The sequence below is a fragment of the Lolium perenne genome, chromosome 4 (assembly GCF_019359855.2).
Source record: "Lolium perenne isolate Kyuss_39 chromosome 4, Kyuss_2.0, whole genome shotgun sequence".
Classification (NCBI taxonomy): Eukaryota; Viridiplantae; Streptophyta; class Magnoliopsida; order Poales; family Poaceae; genus Lolium; species Lolium perenne.
In genome coordinates, this window is record NC_067247.2 from 301,963,167 (window position 1) to 301,984,240 (window position 21,074).

At 46.4% G+C, this 21,074-nt stretch overlaps 2 protein-coding genes and 1 long non-coding RNA gene across 3 annotated transcripts; 1 reads left to right on the top strand and 2 right to left on the bottom strand.

The window, feature by feature from the left end:
- Positions 1 to 909: 909 nt before the first annotated feature.
- On the bottom strand, positions 910 to 1,495 carry LOC127347770 (uncharacterized). Its single transcript, XR_011756869.1, has 4 exons — positions 1,366 to 1,495; positions 1,204 to 1,281; positions 1,072 to 1,109; positions 910 to 956 (listed from the first exon to the last, which is right to left on the bottom strand). It is a non-coding gene; the product is annotated as an uncharacterized lncRNA (long non-coding RNA).
- A 6,644-nt stretch (positions 1,496 to 8,139) lies between these two features.
- Positions 8,140 to 10,563, top strand: LOC139830669 (uncharacterized). The gene has a single exon (XM_071819278.1). The coding sequence runs from the start codon at positions 8,174 to 8,176 to the stop codon at positions 10,388 to 10,390; it is 2,217 nt and encodes a 738-aa protein (XP_071675379.1). The 5' UTR covers positions 8,140 to 8,173; the 3' UTR covers positions 10,391 to 10,563.
- Positions 10,564 to 12,370: 1,807 nt separating this feature from the next.
- Positions 12,371 to 16,404, bottom strand: LOC127295948 (3'-5' exonuclease). Its single transcript, XM_051325980.2, has 7 exons — positions 16,076 to 16,404; positions 15,546 to 15,722; positions 15,278 to 15,408; positions 14,992 to 15,153; positions 13,963 to 14,073; positions 13,762 to 13,880; positions 12,371 to 12,655 (listed from the first exon to the last, which is right to left on the bottom strand). Exons 1-6 carry the CDS (start codon positions 16,320 to 16,322, stop codon positions 13,827 to 13,829), a joined length of 882 nt encoding a protein of 293 aa, XP_051181940.1. The 5' UTR covers positions 16,323 to 16,404; the 3' UTR covers positions 12,371 to 12,655; positions 13,762 to 13,826.
- Positions 16,405 to 21,074: the final 4,670 nt, after the last annotated feature.

Genomic DNA, 21,074 nt, shown 5'->3' on the forward strand with positions numbered 1-21,074 from the left:
TGGTAGCAAGTATCCAGGTAGTGACGACTTGCAAAGGAAGACATCAAATCTCGACAAGGTTGTTGTTGCATGGGAGTGCAGTTCTTAATTATCATGAACATAGAACGAAAGTGGGAAGTTCAATGAAGATTGAAACCAACTAGATCATTCAAGGTTTACTTTTAAACTAAAAAAATAACCAAGTAGATCTTTTCAAGATTAAATTTACAACGACCAAACAATTAAGGCGCATTGGAACCAAACAACAAAGATTTGCAACAGTGTAGTACAGCAGGAAACTACACGAGCATAGGCCAACACAGAGAGGTGTCCAAACCATAACCAACAGAGCTTCAGTTTCAAGGATCCTTGATGTTGAAAAAAGTTTGCTCGAGAAAATATATGCGCAGATGTGGCCCAAATATTGATGAAATTACAAAACCAGTGAGGAAGGAACCCAGGTAGTATGTTGAGACAGTACTAGTAAGTGATAAAGCTAAAGATTTGGTGTGCAGTACATGTGACATTACCTTCCTTTCCACTTGGTTGAAGTGCATAGCACTCTGAAGGCATGCCAACTTGTAAACTGTTATCTGCAAAATTTCACACAAGTTTATCAGTAGCGACCGAGTATATATATATATATATATATATATATATATATATATATATATATATATATATATATATATATATATATATATATATATATATATATACGCACAATCTAACCAGATTAATTTTGACAAATAACTGAACACTAGATATTTGTCCTAATAGTGATAGTTGGTAATAGATTATCAAATGACATCATGCATGGCTAACATGTGTTGTGAAGCTACCAAAATCAACAAAGAGTCGAGCGCAACAAGTGATGCCAAAACTGGAAAATAGACAAATGCAAGGCATATATCAAGGGCCGAGGGTAGCCTTACTAATGACAGTGGAGAGCCATTTCTTTGCCTCGTGGAAGGATTCTGCACATTGGAAAAGATGCATCGTTATTCACTGCAAGACAACACATATACAGAGCAGAATGCTTAACCATAATATATGTTTGAAAGTTGAATTCTTTTAACAAGATGGCAGTACCGAAACTTGACCGCTTGAGGCGTCTAATATGACGTCGGCTGCAAAAGTTGCAGAGGAACATAAGATTCAGACAAAGACAAAGTTGAGAACAGAGGAGAACCTAATTCATCTGAAGACAATTATGAGACGTACCTTCTCTTGATAACCCTCGCGACAGCAACTGATTTTACCCGGGGCACTTGTTTCTTCACCTGGCGCCTCCGGCAGAAACTAGCAAAGGTGGTTTGGACAATTAATCAGGTGTGCACATGAGAAACTGGATCTAAATGCTATTAAGTGAGGTTGATAAATCACCCAAGACCGATGGGGAGTACGTCATGCGGCATTATGTGGTTAGCCGGCAATGTGAGACTCCCGCTCAGCTCTGGAGTCTGCCAGACCAACTTGCCGAGAGAAAAGGCTGCGCTCCTCCTCACTTCTTCCCAGTCCATGCAGGCCCTAACACGGATTAGGTTTTAGATAGTAGATTGATGAAACCAGCATGCACAATGTTTGCGATTTTTTTTAAAAAAACAGTGATGTACAGTATCGATGGTTTTACTTACCTGACGCCTTGTATGAAAAGCACGGAGCGGGCCATGACAGGGGGTGGCAGCCGATCGTCGTCGGCTTCGTGGGCGAAGGTGACATAGTGCATCCACTCGTTGTCCAGGATGAGGCCAAGGGCGGCTTTGTCTCCGGCAACGAAACTCGCAATGTAGTGGTGCATCAAGAGGAAGTTGTAAAGGACCTGGGCGTCGAAGCTCCTGGGGCCGGTCGGGAGGAAGCTCTCGACGTACCCGGCTGCGTCCGCCAAGAGGCCCTTGGTGGCGAGCTGCTTCAGATGCTCCAGGCTGAACTGCTCGCGCGTCTGATGCAACAGACTGCAACCGGTGTTAGCCGGCAGATTGAGCGTGCGTTCGAAAGAAGGAATTAGTGCGTGCGTTAACTTACGCGTTGAAAGCGCCATCGTAGCGTCGGCCCCGGAGGAAAGCTAGGAGTCTCCTGTGACGAAGCCGCGCCAAGCATGGGTTCTCCGCTGGGACGGAGGGCTCGGTTTCGCCCTCGAAGGGATCTACGACGGAGGCGCCCATGGTGGATGACATTGGGAGCGCCGGCGGCGACCGGGGATGCTTCAGCTCTTTTAGCCTGTAGGGATTGCGGGTTGGATTTGGGGGAACACCGGAACAGCTCCCTTTTTTTTCTGTTTTATTTATAAAGTGCGGGACGCGAGATCTGGGGCGCGGAGGCGCGGACACCACGTCGCGTTGACTGTCCGAACGTTGTACGACCCGGAATCCTACTGGTGAGCGGCAACGTAACTAGCGCGAGCGGACGGGAACTGGGCGTCCCGGGATATGATTTCCCAACCCGGGTCGCCAGCCGTCGGATCGACCATCTTGGACGGTCAGATCTGCTTTCACTGGACGTAGCAAAAAAACACCGTCCGGCAGAAAAAAAATAACTCACTTTTGCTACATTGTAGCAAAAAATGGTTCAGTCACGAAATCAAATAAAAAAGCTGAACTCGCCGGAGATCTTGCCGGAGACCTCGCCGGAGAGCTTGAAGCAAAAAATTATGCTATTGTAGCAGAAAAATGCTAATGTAGCAAAACCCGATATCACCAAAAATATTGACAAAGACCTCGCCGAAGACCCCGTAGCAAAAAAATCTATACCTACTAATAAAGGAAGTAAGGTTTCTCCCCTCTTTTTTCGTCCGTTTTTAAGTTACCCCTGTACTTCAGTCGAAATTACAGCATATGCCACCGCCTAAGTCAAATAACTGGAAACAAGTCACCTCTCGTTCCTCCGTCGCTCGCGGACGAGGGCGTATCAGCGACAGCCGGGAGCGGAGAGGCTGAGAGCCCTCCTCCATCTAGCCGCCTTTGCTCTAATGCGCCGCTCGTGCTGCCGCTCTATGGGCACAATATCACTCGAATCCACCGGCGGAATCCAAATCGAAGGAGGAACCGTCCTTGCCGCATCGGTCCACAATCAGGCTTCTGAGGACCGCCATCGAGTCAAACAACAAGAGATTGATTCAATTTCCTAGATATAAATCACAATGGCGCTGTCGTTGGGCCGCAACAACGAAATAGCAGCAGTAACGCTAAATCCAACAGGCCAGGGAAACCAGATCGAGTGGGTTGAAGACATGTCCGACGAACCTCGTGGCCGGAACGAGCACCACGACAACCAGATCGAGCGCTCCGGCGACCGGATCAAGCACCTCACGGCCAGATTAAGCTCTTGATTTGATTTGCGTTCATCTTCCTGCCCTTTTCTTGATTTGATTCGTGGTTGTACTGGCCGCCATGGCAGCTCCGGGAGGGCTAGCGCGTGTGTGACTTGCCCTGCTCCAGCTTCTTATGCCGGCCCACCATGTGAAAATCTACTTCGGGCGGTCATCCTGCTGGACATCCTCAGTCCTCACACACTGTTCACCAGAGGAGGCAACCTTGGTTTGTGCGCTGTATCGGCAAGACCAATTATCAATTGATTTACGGCAGAGAACGGAAACAAGAGATATCAACAAGAAATTGGATGGGGGAGGAGGATCTGGAAACAGAGCAAGGCCTTTTTCTCCCTGTTCGCATGAAGAAAAGAGGAGAATGAGGTGAGTTTTGGGAATCAACAAGCATCACCGTTGATCTGCTGCTGATCTGTTCTAATATGGAGCTAGCTGAGATTGTCCAGAACTCAAGCGCACAAGCGTGGAGTCGTGGAGATGAGGCTTCAAGTTCTATGGTTTCATGTTCGAGTTCAGCTCTATGGGTCTGTCCTAATTTCTTCAGCCTGCTTGGTGTTTGGATTAGCTGTGAAGCTCGCCATGATGTTGGGGTGTGATTTTGGTGTGTTTTGTGCTAGCTACTGATGTTATTAGCCGTGAGAGATTTCTAGATGTTCCTGTATTGCTAATTGACATAGTGTTGTTTGTTTTTATTCAATTTTTATAGGTGCTTTTACCCGTGCCCGAAGTAGCCGACCAGTATAGGCGTATAGCAGGAGAAAGGCTGGTGAGATACAGGCCTACTAGCACTTATAGATTTTAATAAATATATAAAAACTAGCTTTAAAAAATTAGGTAATTGAGATTTATCGACAGTGTACAATAAATAAAAAAACGTATCCTCAAATATGCAATTTAGGCAACTATGATTTATGGACAGTGTTAAACACCTCAAAATCTAAAATAACATATTTTTGAATATTCTAGATGGTAGCTGTTATTCAGTAAAAATTAATCCGCCGCAACGCGCGGGCATATTTCCTAGTTATACTAAAATAGCAAAACAACAAAACAATTATAGCAAAAAAAAAAAAAGCATCACATCATTTTTTACAAGGTCTCTACCGAGATCATTGCTATTGTCTCAAAACAGAATTCGCCCAATACATCACTCAAAATACTTAGCAGCAAAATATATAAACTAACATAGCAAAACCATAGAACGGTCGTAGCAAAAAAAATCTATAGATGACAGGAAAATCCATGTAATGTATGGCGCAAGCCGTCGGCAGCAAGGAGGGCCACTGTGGGCAGCAACTTGGCCCACCGTCGGCAGCAACGAGGGTCGCCGTCGGCAGCAACGTGGCTCGCACATGGTAGCACCGTAGCGCATTGGCTGTGAGAGGAGAAGGTCGGGTTGGCGGCGGCCGAGCGCAGGGAAGACGACCAACGACGAAGGCGAGGCGGTTGTAGGAGGAGGAGGTCGGGTGAGGTGGCGGCGACCAACAACGAGGGCGGGGCAAAGCGGGAGGGGGGCAACTGCTACCACTCGCAGTCACCGGAGGCGAGGGGGAGGCGGAGTTGCCCGTGGGGCGCACTCGCTGCCGCCGAAGGCGAGGGGAGGGGAAGGTGGATCCGCCGCCACTCGCATCGACAGGAGTCGACGGTGCGCGCGGCGTAGAGGGCGACGAAGGCGTGCAAGCTGCTGGGGGCCGAGGTCGGCGTGGGCGCCGACGAGGACGCGGCGGCGCAGATGCGGGAAGCTCGGTTGTCGCCGGCGTCGGAGGGAGTTGGGACCACGTGGAGACCTTCAGGCGGCGAGGTGCGCGAGCTCGGTGCAGCGAATGACTGGGACCGCGGCCGGGGCGCGGTGGCGTGGCAGGGCGCGGCGGCGCGGTGGATTTCTCTGTCTCCATGGCGAACAGGAGTTTTTTTTTTTTGAACTGTGGCGATCAGGAGTTGCGAGATGCGAGAGAGAGACGAGCAAAGAGATAAGGTTTCGTGGGGGGACCACCAATGATGCGGTTGCTGGACTCACGCGTCTGCGCGCGATGATGGCCATCCAACGGCCACAGAGCTGGAGGTTGGAGCGCGCTGTATCTCACGGGGGATTGGATCATTTTTCCTTTTAGAAAACGAGTTTTAAGGCATCTCCACCTGGGGCGACTGCATTGCGAACGGTAAAACTGCGTGTCATGTTCGTTTACGTCGGTTGAAATGGTCAAAACCGACTACGCGTCCGTTTGCATCGGGATGGCTCCAGCGGCACGATGCATACTTTTTCTCCTTTGATAAAAGCCATAATTTACATTAATAAAAAAAATTAAAATACTTTAAAAAGGCCATAAAGGCATGCTAAAACCTAGCTAATGGCTACTGCTTGACGAGGTCGATGAACTCCGGCTTCGGCCATGGAAGCTGGTAAGTTGGCGGTGGAGGAGGAAGGGCAGGAGGCTGTGGTGAAGGTGGCCACGGATCCCAGGCCGGAGCAGCAGCCGGCGCGCGGTCATTGGAACGCGTTGGCGTGGCCGAAGGAGTCGCTAGCCTCCCCTGCGCGAGCGCCGACTCGCGGAGCTGGATTGCGAGCCTGTCCCACATAGCGAGCTCGTTGAGATCGTCGAGCTCGCTATTTGCCAGTGCCGTGGCAATGACATTGTCCTTGCTAATGTCTGGCGGCTGGGTCTCCGAATCCCACGTCGGCCCGCCGTCATCGTGGTCGTTATCTACGCACTCCGCCTCCTCGTCCTCGTCGTCGTTCTCCTCTTCTACCGCGGTGATCTCCCCTGGCGTCGGTCGGGTGGATATGGTGGACTCTGGCAATGGTGTGGTCGGGGAAATGGGCTTCGGCAGTGAATCTTTAAGAGGCTCGGACGCCATCTCACCTTCAATATCCTGCCACTGCGACTCCACCCACCATCGCACGCTCACGGAAGCCGAGACGCGCCATTAACACGGCCCTGAAAAGTTACAGCGCGCCGCCCGTAAGTTATGTCGCGGAAGACGAAGCATCTGTGCCGCTGCCAGGCGGGCCCATGCGAGGACCGGGCGGACGACCGTTGGCTGCTGCGTTCGCGCAGCGTCCGCATAGACACAAAAGTGCCGCATTTTTGGGTCAAGATTAATTTTCTGACTAGAGCCCTCACAATAGAGTTTGAGGGTTTGCTGCAAAGTGTCCACACTCCTTTCATCACTGCGGGCGAAGAATATACTATCATCTGCAAATAAAGATGGGAAATAGGGGGGCCAAGTCTGCCATTACGTAAACCCTGTAGCTCGTCTTGGACCTCCCTTCGTTACAGAAGACAAGATAAACCCTCCATGCAGAGAAGGAAAAGATAGGAACTGATGGGATCCCCCTTTCTAATTCCCCGGGTGGGGATTACAGGTTCAGTTAGATCACCATTAATCCGAACCGCATATCTCACCATAGTCATACACCTCATCACAGTGTTGATCCAATCCTGGTGAAAACCCAATCTCTGAAGGCAGCCGAGAAGATAATCCCATTCAACTCGGTCATAAGCTTTCATCATATCCACCTTCAGAGCAAAATATGGCCGCTTAGCTTGTTGTTGTCTGATTGTATGTAGGCACTCAAAAGCAATAAGCGCATTGTCCGTGATCAAACGCCCCGGAACAAAAGCACTTTGATGTTCAGACACCACCATCGGCAAAATGAGCTTTAGACGATTCGCCAACACTACAGAAGCTGGAGCAGTTATCCGCGGTGGAGCGTTGGCCATGACGTAAACATGTGGAATGTACATCCATGTATGTCAGGGCTTTGGCACTTTAATCCTTTATGATGAAGCAAGGAACAAAGCCACGCTCACCTTTCGTTAAAGGCTAAGAGCAAGCAAATAACATACTCGCGTATGTTGGCACAGAAGCAGAAGGGATCTCTCTCTCTCTCTTCAAATTTGCTCCTAGTCGTTTGTACTCATATTAATGGCACCCGCGGTCACACAACTTGTCTCAAATGTGCACGTAAGTCACACATGTTGTAAAACGAACTAACCGGTCACATAACTTGCAAAACGTGTGCATCCTAGGTCACAAAATGATTTGATGTCCAGTTTTTAGAAAAAAACCGGTCAAGGGAAGGGCACGTGAGGTATATAATAAGATCAATTAGTCCCTAATAAAAAAATCCTTGGCCATTTTCTTTTGGCTGCCTCTCGTCCTGGTGAACATGCACGGCACATACCGCCTGCCTGAATAAATCTAGGAATGAACAGTGTTAACTGAGTTTTGTTCTAGTTTGTGTAGGTCCGGAGTCAACTAAATTCAGTATTGAAGTTCACTATGGTGGTTATTTGGTGGGACCTGGGTAGACTGTTAGCTATTTGGATGAGAAAAGCACAGTCTGGTTTGACAATTTGTACAGAAATACCTTCAACATTGACACACTAGTTTGTGTAAATTTTGACTGAACCATGTACCTCACTTGCCCCGTGCTTGACCGTTTTTTGCCGAAAACCGGCATCAAACCATTTTGTGACCTTGGATGCACATGTTTTACAAGTTGTGTGATCGGTTAGTTCGTTTTGCAACATGTGTGACTTAAGTGCACATGCGAGACAAGTTGTGTGACCGCGGGTGCCATTAACTCCTCCAGAACAGTCTTTTATAGGGCAATCAGAAGAAAATATTGGAGCTAGGTGCAAATCTTGGCCGCCACCATGAGGTAAACCTGGTTGCTGTCCTTTCCTAGACAGAAAGAAAGAAACTCAAATCTTAGAAACATTAATTATTCATTTGTTGGTGAAGAGGCGCTAATCATACAGTCTGGTCGATGTACTTAATTCATGCTAACGCTTATCTTTGTTGTTGCTCATCCTCAGAGCTGCCCTTGAATTGGAGAACTTCACTAAGTTATTGAGAGGGCAGATGTTGCAAGTGAACGTTCTCCTGATGGTGAACGCCATCCTCATGGGAGTCATGGTCAGGTTAGGTGCCTACGGCCATCGCTACCACCATCCATTTACCCGCTTCCTCTTCAAGGGTGCCACGATATTGTTCTTGCCCATCGTCTCCTACATCGTGTCCACCACTGGAAGCCAGTTCACCGTCGCCGTCCGGTCTCATGGGGGTACCATAGCCGTAGGGGACTGTGATCCAAGCATCCACACTGCCCTTGTCTTAGTATGGACTGCCTTTGTTCAGATTATTGGCATCAACACCACCGCAATAGTTGCCGCGGATGTTAGAGAAGGTCGAAGCATTGCCCCACCAGCAACTCTACTTGTGAAAGCAGTGTGGACTACGTACCTTGCAGCCAACATCATGTTAGGTCCAGATCCAGAACCACTGTCTATAAAAGGTGTCTATATTCTGCCAATCCTTGTCATTTTCGCACCATTTGCTCTCATCTTTGCCAAAATATTCTTCAAGTATTATGCCTGGTACAGTGCGAGACAATCATTTTCATTTGGACGCAATCCTTGTTTTATTGTTGGATACATGATGGAGCAGCTACCAGCTGAAGCTGATCATAGAATAACTAGCCAGCATGTACCCCCTCCACTCATAGTCTCAAACGAGGACACTATGGTGGTAGGGACACAGCCTCATGGTTACCGGATCATGTGCAGTAGTAGATCAGCAGATAACGAGAGAGACTGCAGCTTAGTGACCGTTGACAAAATTTGGGAGTTGGATGACACACTTCTCAATTCAAGAGCACAGCTCAAAGATGTATGTTTCTCATTTGCATTGTTCAAGATACTACGGTGCCGCTTTGCAAAATTCACTGTCGTCACAGAAGAGGCCCGTGACTTGGTATGGCATATGCTGCTGGAGGACGGTGATAGCACTAGGACACTCCGGGTGATTGAGACCGAGCTTTCTTTTCTTCATGATTATTACTATTCATCCCTTCCAATCTCATACTCCAAGGATTGGCTGCCCATCTCGAGCATATTTATCTCTCTATTGAGCATTGGTTACTGCTTATTTGGCATAATTGCTTTGATAGCATATCATTCAGATCTTGGAGTTAGAGGGCAAATAAGATGTAATGTGAGCTACAAGTCAAACCATGATCATAATTACATGTACCGTGTCAAATTTGGAAGCCTGTTGTATGATGTGGTGCCATTGTCTTTACTTGATGCATTAGTCGTGCTTTCTGAGGTAAGGGACATTGCATCATATGTCTGCTCCGACTGGACTAAAGTAGCCCTGATGTGCCGCTATGTTTCTTGGCGTGAATATCCTACAATGCGAAAATGGATTGGCCTACTGCTGCAGTGTAGATGCAAGTTGGTGAGACCTTTGAAGGATAATATGAATCAGTGCTCAATCATAGTGCTCCATCCAAGGAAACTGGCGCCAGTGGCTCTTCTTAGGCGTATCATTCCCCTGCCCGAGCAAAAGAAGAGCGTCAAGGTACCCAGAGAAGTGAAGACTGCCATTGTTGACACACTGAGAAGCAGCAGCAGGGGAGATGACCTAAGAAATGGCAAGATGACTTGGCAACAACTGGGCATTCAAGTTGGTGACAACTTCCTCCAGGCACACGGTGCCCAAGGTACATCTGACACCTTGCTTGCTTGGCACATTGCTACAACCATCTTCGAGGCGAGGAACCCACGCACGCTGGCTTCGTCTTCTGGGAGCGTCGCCACGCACCTGTCACGCTATTGCGCCTACTTGGTGGCATACTGCCCCGAGCTGCTCCCCGACAATGAGGGATGGAGCAAGAGCGTGTACAAGGCCACCAAGAAAGATGCCGATCACGCCCTCCGCGACGCTGTGCCGGCGGCGATGCCTGAGCTGAAGTATCGGCAGCTGGTGGAGCTGCTGAGCGCCGCAGGGTCCAAGAACCAGGTGCTAAAGGAGGGTGCAAGACTGGGTGAGCAACTGGTGGAGCTGATGAAAGGGGAGGAGGAGGCGGCGTGGAAGGCCCTGGCCGGGTTATGGTGTGAGACGATTCTCTACATGGCTCCTTCGGATAACCTCGACGGCCATGCGGAGGCCGTCGCCCGAGGTGGCGAGCTGATAACGCTCCTATGGGCACTGCTCACCCATGTCAGTATTCCCGAGGCCGCCACCGGCAGTTCCACCACCACCACCAGGATGGGTGCTTCTCCTGATATGGTCTAACTATGCGCTAAATTATATTGGAGCAGTGCACGTTGTTCATTTCTCTTAGAAAGTACCACTGTTGTTTCAAGTTCAGATACTATCTGCCGTTCAACATTGTTCTAGTATGGTGATTTATTCATTGATCGATTTGTCTTCAGAATTTTTTTGTATGGAACTTTCTTGATTACTAGCTTGCGACCCCAAAGAATTCATGCTTGAATCTAATCTATGTTTCACAGAACTCGCTGCTGCTCTGTCCTTTTCATAGGCTTTACTAAGTGAGCATTCGTACAAATTACTCAAATGCACTCTTCAATAAGTTTGTCATTCATTCATAGCTACAGCAGCTGGAAGTAGTCGATACTATAGAGTTGTCAGTCCTGTACTCCTGTTGACAATTGTAAATCGCTGATCTAATTATGTATACATGTTACGTGAACTGAGGAACACAAGGACGGGCGAGATCACCCCAGTAGTTCGTCGGGACAACCAAGAGTATATACATACATGTTCAGTCCTCCTGGGAATATTATCCCTACTACTCTGTGTGCTATACTAGTCCTGAGAATGGTTGCAAGGGTTGTCAAGACTGGTCCGGCTAAATTAAATGCTGTGGAGACTACTCTGTCCACGGATTCACTGATCATTCCTTTTTCCATATATCTTTTCTGTGAGTATCTCAGCACACAGATTTGGCAGAATGAGATTACAAGCACACGGATGACCCGGGGGGGGGGGGGGGGGCAGGGGTAGTGCCTTTGTTGGTGTTTTTTTTTCTTTTTTTCCCGGTCAGCTTCGGCTTCACCTTTTTCTCTTTTTCTTACCTTGGAAAAGGTCCACTAAATACTTTGCTATCTAATCGAATGGCAGTGTGCCTGCCTTTAACCCTCAAAAAATCAGAGCATTTGCTCCATGTTAATGCCATGGCTCTCGGCCTCTCGCAACGTTTAAGAATTAAGCATGAGAATATAGGCATATGTATCGCCTAGCCAGAAACAAAATTAACGAGTTCAAATGTTTGACGGTCCAGACAAGATCAACAAAATGTGTCTGCAGTGGTGGAGCTTGGGAGAAAACGCGCGCGGGGGGAGGGGGAGGCGAAATGCAAAATACGGGGGATGCGGGGGGGGGCAGAAGTCCAACAGTTTTTTTTTCCAACCTGCTCCAAAACAGAATTTCCTTCATATTTTGCTAGAAAGCTTTGTGGTGGGGGGGGGGGAGTTGAATCCTGTGAAACCTTTTCATACATAACAGAGCAGTGCATTACTTAAGGCCAAATGGAGCACCATAATTTTGCAGAAACTACTGAATTTTAACAGGAATATGGACAAGCATCTATGATTACAAACCATGCCTTCTAAAGTTGGATGTCAAATGATTGTTTGGGGATGTTAATTTTCAGAGTCATGCTAGCTAAGACAGCTGAAGAAAACACCATGGGGTTAATAAACCAGTGTCAGTTCACCACTTCACCATGTCCCTCCTTATCTTATGTGACCTCGTTAGACAAAACATATAAACGCACCGCTCCACGTACACAGTACACACTCACATAATGCCTACAGAACAATGTAGTTGATGGTTCACGGAAGTACAAGAGTAGGGAAACCACATGGATTGAATTGAGGTGACATGCATCTATATTTGAATCCATATGAATGAATTCTAGAAATAGAGGAGTCTTTGTTGATAAAGGTACATGAGTTTGGAGAGACAATTTTTTTTTGGTAGCAACCACATTCTATTTGTTTTCTTCAAACTTGTAAGGTTATACACAATCTATGTATGATTATTTGGGGCCAATTTCTTGAAATGTTCGAGTGATCTTCATAATTAACATACTAATTTTGGACTCATTGTTCATGGTTTAGTCACTTCACCATTTCAGATGTGTTCTCGGCCATTCGGCCCACCAATCTTGTATTGTTGATTGACATTTGGTTGTATGAGCCCATCAAGGAGAAACGATCAGTAAACTTGCCAAGTATACCCCTCTAATGAATTCAAACCCAAGATGCATTCCCAATTTATCATGAAACTTGGCACAAATTATTTTCTGCAACAAACTACTTGTAAATGGGCTGGAAAATAAAATGATACACAATATGATCAAGATAAATTCAACATGTTCAAAAGAATACAAAGATTCATGGTGAAGGAGCTAACCATCACAGTTGTACATACAACAGGCACAAATTTATACAGCAGATTGAAGCAATTTTCACAATCCTCACACAATCAATCCTTTGGTTCCGAGCTAGGGGAAGATCTTCCTACTCAACCCTGCAGGCAAAGAGCTAATAATGAGCTTCAGCAAAGCAATATTTCCATCCATAGACAAGGTTGAATAAATATTGTCAGGTATAAGGGATTTTGTATGCAATTCAAGATGAATTGCTAAATCCAACCGAGTTTGTGCTCAAGCTTGTTCAGAGAAGGTAAAGTGGTGACTGTCTTTTTTAGCGAAGAGTGCCAACTGCTTAGTTTAAGACAAGTTCTACTTGGTATAATGACTATCAGATTGCATTACAGAACATGATGATCGTGAACCAAGATCAAATGAATATGTAATTAATAGCTAGGTCAATCAATAAGTAGTCCGTACCATTTCCTAAATCATCTACACCGTCAGTTCATCCCGACCTAAAGAAAGAAGACACATGTAATACCCGAAGATATGACCCTCTTCTGTCCATACCGCAAAACTTCACACTAGATTAACCACACTAGATTAACATATAGCCAATAAATTGAGATTACAACTTTTTGTTTATAAGAATAGGAGAATTTCCATGTTAACGGTTCTAAATCCAAATTTTAACCTTTTCATACAATGATGATTCATAAATAAGTATCTCCATCGGCTACAGAACTAGCTACCCTGGGCATCACCATGGAAATTGCTAAGGAACCGAGAACTGGGAAACAGTCCAGTGGTAGGATTATAGTGGTGTGACCCATTCGACCAGGGTTCAACTCATGGTTGCTTCTACCTTCATTAAGTCAGTTCTTGGTCTACAAGAAACTTGGTTGTTCTGAACTTTTAGTATGATAATTTAATGTAGCTTATGACAAATGCATCACTAATCCTGGACTCCGCGGTAAACCTAGTTGGAACTAGCAAAACAACAAGTTTCCTAATGAATCAGAGAGTGCAAGTTCAGATTTTCTTAACGAAACTTTTGAGAAACATACATACAATATTACTAAATGTGCACAGGGAACAATATAGTCTTAATAATTTGGAATCATTCGCAAGCTAATGTAAAATCTATGATCTGCAATTCACCACATTAGAATCTTGTGCTATCATTCGAGAGGTGAAAAATATATCAAACCTAGCATCAGGTTTGGCAGGTAGAGTAAAGGAGTCAGCAGACATTGCTGACCTGGTTGAGAAGTTATAGAAGACCAGTGAGTCATCAATCAACATCATAATCTGCAGCTATGTTCCCTAAACAATCTCCTTTTCAGCATCAACATCATAATCTGGAAGACTCTGCAGTACCTAATCAAGAGCAATAATGGCTATCAAGATCTCAGAAGGAATGTGGGCTTATAAGAAAGCAAATTAAATATTATATTCATACCTCATACAAGTACCACGAGATGTAGGCATCAGTTGCAGCATACTGAAGTTGCTGTTTTGAGAGGACGCAAGACTCCCAGTTTCCCATTCTGATGTTGCTGGGCTTTGGCAACTGCAGATAGGAAGATTGCAGAGGATAAAGAGAATTGCAGCATAGTAATATGTTAGCGTCGGAAACGCTAAACGAGCAGAAGATTATAGACCAAGCAAGCATGCATCAGCAATAAACAGTAATTCAATTAAAGATTTCTAGTGCATTTCAAAGACACTTCAGAGATAGTCTTCTAAATAGTTATTGAACTTTTTATACTCATTACCCCATAAACATTGGATCAGCAACCAATCGAACTTCAGTTGAATCATTTATTGTGAAAAAAAGCTTATATTTTATCAACATGTAGGTGTTTTCTCTATTAAATAATAATTGACTAGCATCATTTAGCCAACCATACAGTCACTTGATACATAGAACACAAAAAAATGAGTATGGCCTGAAGTCTCGTGCTTCTTCCCTAGGTGCCAGTCTAAACAAATCAACCAACCCATCCATACTGATCCTAGTACTTTCAATAACAAACTGAGAGTCTGAGACCAAACAGATTAACACAGAAACAAACACGCATAGAAGCAAGCATGCAGCAGCCACAACCAATAATTTGGTTTAAACATTTCTAGTGCATTACGTAAACACTTCAGAGTTCGAGCTGCTAAAAAATAACTGAACTTTGTATTCATTACACAACCAGACATTGCCGCATTACATAGATATAGACCAAAGATACATGGATAAGCAACCAATAGAATTCCCGTTCACTCATTAGTTGTGGAGAAAGCTTATTTTCATAGGCACCTAGGTGTTTTATATACTAAATAATAATTGGCTAGTGTCATTTAGCCAACTATACATTGACGTGATACCTAAAACCCACACACAAGTAAAGGCCTGAAAAGTGAAGACCTGTGTTTCTTTCCGATGCTAACCGAAATGGGAAAGGAGAGCGGTACATGATAGCTAATATAATAAAATTACCTCTTTACATGTAATCATTTCGGTTAATGCAGCAAGACTCCATCTTCTTTGAGGCCCAGCTAACTTGACATTTGCAATAATTGACAAATCCGTCAATGGTTGTACACGGACATCATAATCATTGAACATCTTCCTGGCATCATTGTCTATACATACTCCAACCTGCATAGACAAGAAAAAAAGTGTCTTGAGTGAAGGTAAAAGGGGAATCCTTGTGTGCAAAAAGAGAATACAATCTAAAAGTGAAATGAGCAAAACTTCTTATAATGGAAACATAATTACGCACTTTAACGGATGAACTGTCCTCCAGAAGAGACTTCAATATAGGAGGTACTCCAGAGTGAATGATATGCATGAGGTAACAGTGAGTTTTGTCCATGCATAATTGCATTAGAGCGACTTTACATGGCGGTTCTCCTGCAAAGACCACACTCCACAGCATTAGTTATTCCATGAGATTTTGCAGGATATAAAGCATTCATCCAGCAACAAACATTTTTCAGTCAAAAGGATCGATAAAGCAATTAAAGATTAGGTTATGCAGAACAGCAAACCTCTCCGTGGAAAGGGTCTCCATTCAAGATCAAACCCAAGGGAGACCGGGCCAGAGGCCTTCATTCTTTCGATATTGCGCGCAATTTCCGCAGTAGCTTTCTCCACTTCAGAACGCGTCCGGCAATATACTATCTTACCACTGAATGCTATTTGTTGGTGCCTCGCCTTCACAATCCCTATACCACATCAAAGGGGGACAGGATTCGGATGTCAATTCCGCAAGAAGATAAATACAGATAAACTAAATCTAACAGCTGAGAAACTACTCAAATCAACCCAACCAGCCCATCCATATGGATCCTAGCGCTGTCAGTAACGAACCGAGCCCTAACAGAGAACAAGAGAAGCAATCAGACAGACAGAGCTGTCATTTAACCAAAGCTGGGGGCTTTTCTTCCAAGTCATGAAACTGCAGCATATTTGCGTGACTTATCACACAAAATGTCTTGACATGGCCGACACAATATAACAAGGGTTCTTTAATTTCGCAAGAAAGGGGAAAGGGAAGGCAAGAAGGGAGGATCCGTACCTCCGCAAGTGGGAGGCGGGAGGACCGACGACGGCGAGGCTGCCGCCAGGACAGGGATGTGCCGGGGGCGAAATGGAGGGGCTGGCCTGGCGGCGGTGCTGGACCAGTCGGGGAGGCGGCGGCGCTTGGCAGACTCCGCGGCGTAGGCGGCCTCGATGGCCTGGAGCTCCGCCTCTGCCGCGTCGTCCCAGTAGAAGTCATCGTCTTCGCCGGCGCAGGGACACGCGGGAGGATCGCTGGACTGCATGGCGACCGGATCGGTGGCGGACTCGACGGCGCGCCGACGCCGGTGGTGGGAGGAGGGGGGGACGGGATTTTTTTTCTTTTTTCTTTTTGCCAATTTTGAAGCCGTGCGAGACTGGGAGGGAACATAACATTTGGGTAGAGGGAACCATCATGTGAACGTAGCAAATATTGTGTTTCAAAACCAAAACTTCGGGATCTCAACTTTTTCCAGGGTCGAGACTCCAGAAACGTTTTACCCCTGAGAAAGTGCGATGAAGCGATGAATGTTAAAAATAGCCATCTTTATTATCGTTTAAATCGAATATTATTCATCATAACTGTTCACTAATTAAACATTTGCATATTTATGCAATAATTAGTGATTAGTGGTACTCCCTCCATTTTATGTTGCGCATAATTTTTCGTGCAAGTCAAACTGTGTAAACTTTGACCAAGAATATATATAATAATACAAAGATATACTATGACAAATGGATATAATATGAAAATATGTTTCATAATAACTCTAAAAATATTATTCTTTTATTGTATATGTTTATATTTTTATTAATATAGATGATTAAACTTTACGAAGTTTGACTTTGACCAAATCTTATATGCAACATATTTAGGGTAGGAGGGAGTATGTCATTAGTCACTAATTAGTGCATATGATGTGCAAATCTTTGTAGTCATTTGTTATTATAAGAAAAAAATAGCATTTTAGAAAGGAAATCAGAGCTAATTATTGAAGAATCACGAGCTGGGACTATCACCAAGTCAACGATGCCTCGGAGACAATCAACGGGGGGAGGGGTTAGGGACCACTAGGACGATCATTCTCGCCCGTACCGGATGACCGTAACATGTGTTGGTAGTTTTAGCTCGTCTAACTAAGTATTTCTTGTGAAAACATCTAGGTCATCAAGAGAAGGAGATCACTGTGGAAACACCATTCCGCCGCCACAAGTTAGATCTTCATCTTCACATAAGCTTTGTTGTCACCATCGCCCTCCATCATCATCTGCCCTATCATCTACTTTGTAATATTAATTACATCACGGTTAGCAACATTGAAAAACTATTTATCATTTTTCTATTAAAGATTTACAATACAATCTTTATGATTGTTTATCTAATCATGCGTGAGTAGTCCTCTCGGACTATGGTTCTAGGCATAGCCTTGCACCAATAAGTGCATCTTCATGAGATATTGTGTGTTATTTTAATGAGATAACTTCATTAAAATAAAAGTTGTGTACACCGTGTTGTTGCTCAATTTTATAGGCAAGAAAACCATGTTTGCATATTTTTGACTTTCATGAACCTTAAGGAAGAGAAATTGAGTTAGGATTTTGGGGATGTCAATATTTCATCAAGAGAAACATCTGGAGTGCTTGGACCTCACGAGATGGGCCAGGAGGGCCAAAAGAGGCCTGGTGGCTGATGCGTGTGGTTGACACGTCCGTTGGGAACCCCAAGAGGAAGGTGTGATGCGCACAGCGGCAAGTTTCCCTCAGTAAGAAACCAAGGTTTAATCGGACCAGTAGGAGTCAAGAAGCACGTTGAAGGTTGATGGCGGCGGGATGTAGTGCGGCGCAACACCGTAGATTCGCGCCAACGTGGAACCTGCACAACACAACCAAAGTACTTTGCCCCAACGAAACAGTGAGGTTGTCAATCTCACCGGCTTGCTGTAACAAAGGATTAACCGTATTGTGTGGAAGATGATTGTTTGCAGAAAACAGTAGAACAAGTATTGCAGTAGATTGTATTTCAGTAAAGAGAATTGGACCGGGGTCCACAGTTCACTAGAGGTGTCTCTCCCATAAGATAAACAGCATGTTGGGTGAACAAATTACAGTTGGGCAATTGACAAATAAAGAGGGCATGACCATGCACATACATATTATGATGAGTATAGTGAGATTTAATTGGGCATTACGACAAAGTACATAGACCGCTATCCAGCATGCATCTATGCCTAAAAAGTCCACCTTCAGGTTATCATCCGAACCCCCTCCAGTATTAAGTTGCTAACAACAGACAATTGCATTAAGTATTGCGCGTAATGTAACTAGTGACTACATCCTTGAACATAGCACCAATGTTTTATCCCTAGTGGCAACAGCACATCCGTAACCTTAGTGGTTCTTGTCACTCCTCCAGATTCACGGAGACATGAACCCACTATCGAGCATAAATACTCCCTCTTGGAGTTACTAGCATCAACTTGGCCAGAGCATCTACTAATAACGGAGAGCATGCAAGATCATAAACAACACATAGACATAGCTTTGATAATCAACATAACAAGTATTCTCTATTCATCGGATCCCAACAAACGCAACATATAGAATTACAGATAGACGATCTTGATCATGTTAGGCAGCTCACAAGATCCGACACTGATAGCACAATGGGGAGAAGACAACCATCTAGCTACTGCTATGGACCCATAGTCCAGGGGTAGACTACTCACACATCACACCGGAGGCGACCATGGCGGCGTAGAGTCCTCCGGGAGATGATTCCCCTCTCCGGCAGGGTGCCGGAGGCGATCTCCTGGATCCCCCGAGATGGGATCGGCGGCGGCGGCGTCTCTGGAAGGTTTTCCGTATCGTGGCTCTCGGTACTGGGGGTTTCGTCACGAAGGCTTTAAGTAGGCGGAAGGGCAGGTCAAGAGGCGGCACGAGGGCCCCACACCACAGGGCCGCGCGGCCAAGGGGGGGGGCCGCGCCGCCCTAGGGTGTGGCCCCCTCGTGGCCCCTCTTCGTCTCTTCTTCGGACTTCTGGAACTTCGTGGCAAAATAGGACCCTGGGCGTTGATTTCGTCCAATTCCGAGAATATTTCGTTACTAGGATTTCTGAAACCAAAAACAGCAGAAACAAAGAATCGGCACTTCGGCATCTTGTTAATAGGTTAGTTCCAGAAAATGCACGAATATGACATAAAGTGTGCATAAAACATGTAGATAACATCAATAATGTGGCATGGAACATAAGAAATTATAGATACGTCAGAGACGTATCAGCATCCCCAAGCTTAGTTCTGCTCGTCCCGAGCAGGTAAAACGATAACAAAGATAATTTCTGGAGTGACATGCCATCATAACCTTGATCATACTATTTGTAAAGCATATGTAGTGAATGCAGCGATCAAAACAATGTATATGACATGAGTAAACAAGTGAATCATAAAGCAAAGACTTTTCATGAATAGCACTTCAAGACAAGCATCAATAAGTCTTGCATAAGAGTTAACTCATAAAGCAATAATTCATAGTAAAAGCATTGAAGCAACACAAAGGAAGATTGAGTTTCTGTCGGGGGGATGACCCCCGGTATGGCAAAGTCCTCGAGTTTACGAGCGCGCAGCACTTCGCGGATCAATAAAAGATGCAGCGTAGCAAAAGATATGAAGAAATCAGTAAAACAAAGAAGAAATAGTGCGCCCTGGGTCAACCAGTCGCGCCTGGGCCGGCTTCCGGCTGCACCGGCCTGCTCCAGGCTAGCTCCCACACCTGCGCCCATGCTGGGCCGCCTTCCGGCTGCCCGGCCCGCTCCAGTCCGGCTCCACCTGCTGGGTCGGCCTCCTACTGGCCCGCTCGGACGGCTGGCCGCTTCCTTTCCTTGGGCCGCATCCGGCTGGAGGCCTCCACGCTGGGCCGACTGGCGGTCGCCCTGGCTGGCTCCCCCGATCGGTGCAGGATCGACCGGCAGCCACGCTCGATCAGGAGCACCCCGTGGCCAGCTCCCTGCTGTCGCCATGCGTGCGGCCGGGTGCAACTCCCACAGCCAGCTGCCAGCTTCCATGCAAGATGGCCGGCTCCAACTCTCCATCATACATGCAACCACCTCACGTGAAGACCAAGCAAGTGGCCAGCTGACCAAGGCCACGTACGATCCAGCTTCCAGCTTCTAGCATCCAAGGATGAGATCGATCAGGATCCACAGCATCGAGATGCTCTGCTACGTACAGCGACAAGACAAGGGATCGTGCTACTCTGTCAAGCTATCGATAGGTAGACTAGACTCACTGTGGCACAATAGTAGCACTGTAGTGTACAGTTGATGGAACCCAGTAGTCATCTCAGCTACAGTGCATGTGGGCCACCACTTGTCCCCTGGGTGCCAGCCTTTATAAGGCACACCAGGGAGAGCCCTTCAGGCTCACGCTCAACGGGGCCAACGCTGCCCTCTCTCTCTCTCAGCTCACATACGAGCAGCCGGCCAGGCTCTCTCCAAGCCGGCCAGGCTTATCATAGCTCACAGTAGCTTCTTCCTCCCCAGGACAAACAGCTCAAGGAGCAACTATGTAACACCATATACTGTCATATACATCAGACATGCAGGAGTAGGGGTTTTACCTCCACCGCGAGGGCCCTGAACCTGGGTACATCACCGCGTGCTGTGTACCAATCCTGCATCCGGATACCGTCGACGCCCATACAGGAACCACCTCTCTTTAGCTACCCCGTAGCATATGCCGTGACGATACCACGACATTTGGCGCCCACCGTGGGGCCTGCAGCGGCGCCGACCGGAGTTCGTCTGGACGGGACCCTTCCTCATCGTCGTCACCGCCGCGGCCTTCATCGCCGCCGGCTTCGCCGCCCACCTCGGGCACGGCCACCTCTCCACCGCGGCCTTCGCCGCCGCGGGCATCGCCGCCCTCTTCGGGCACGGCTCAACCTTCTTCACCACTGCCGCGGCCCTCGCTGCCGCGAGCTTCCTCACCATCTTCGTCGTCGCCGCGGTCGACGCGGCGGCC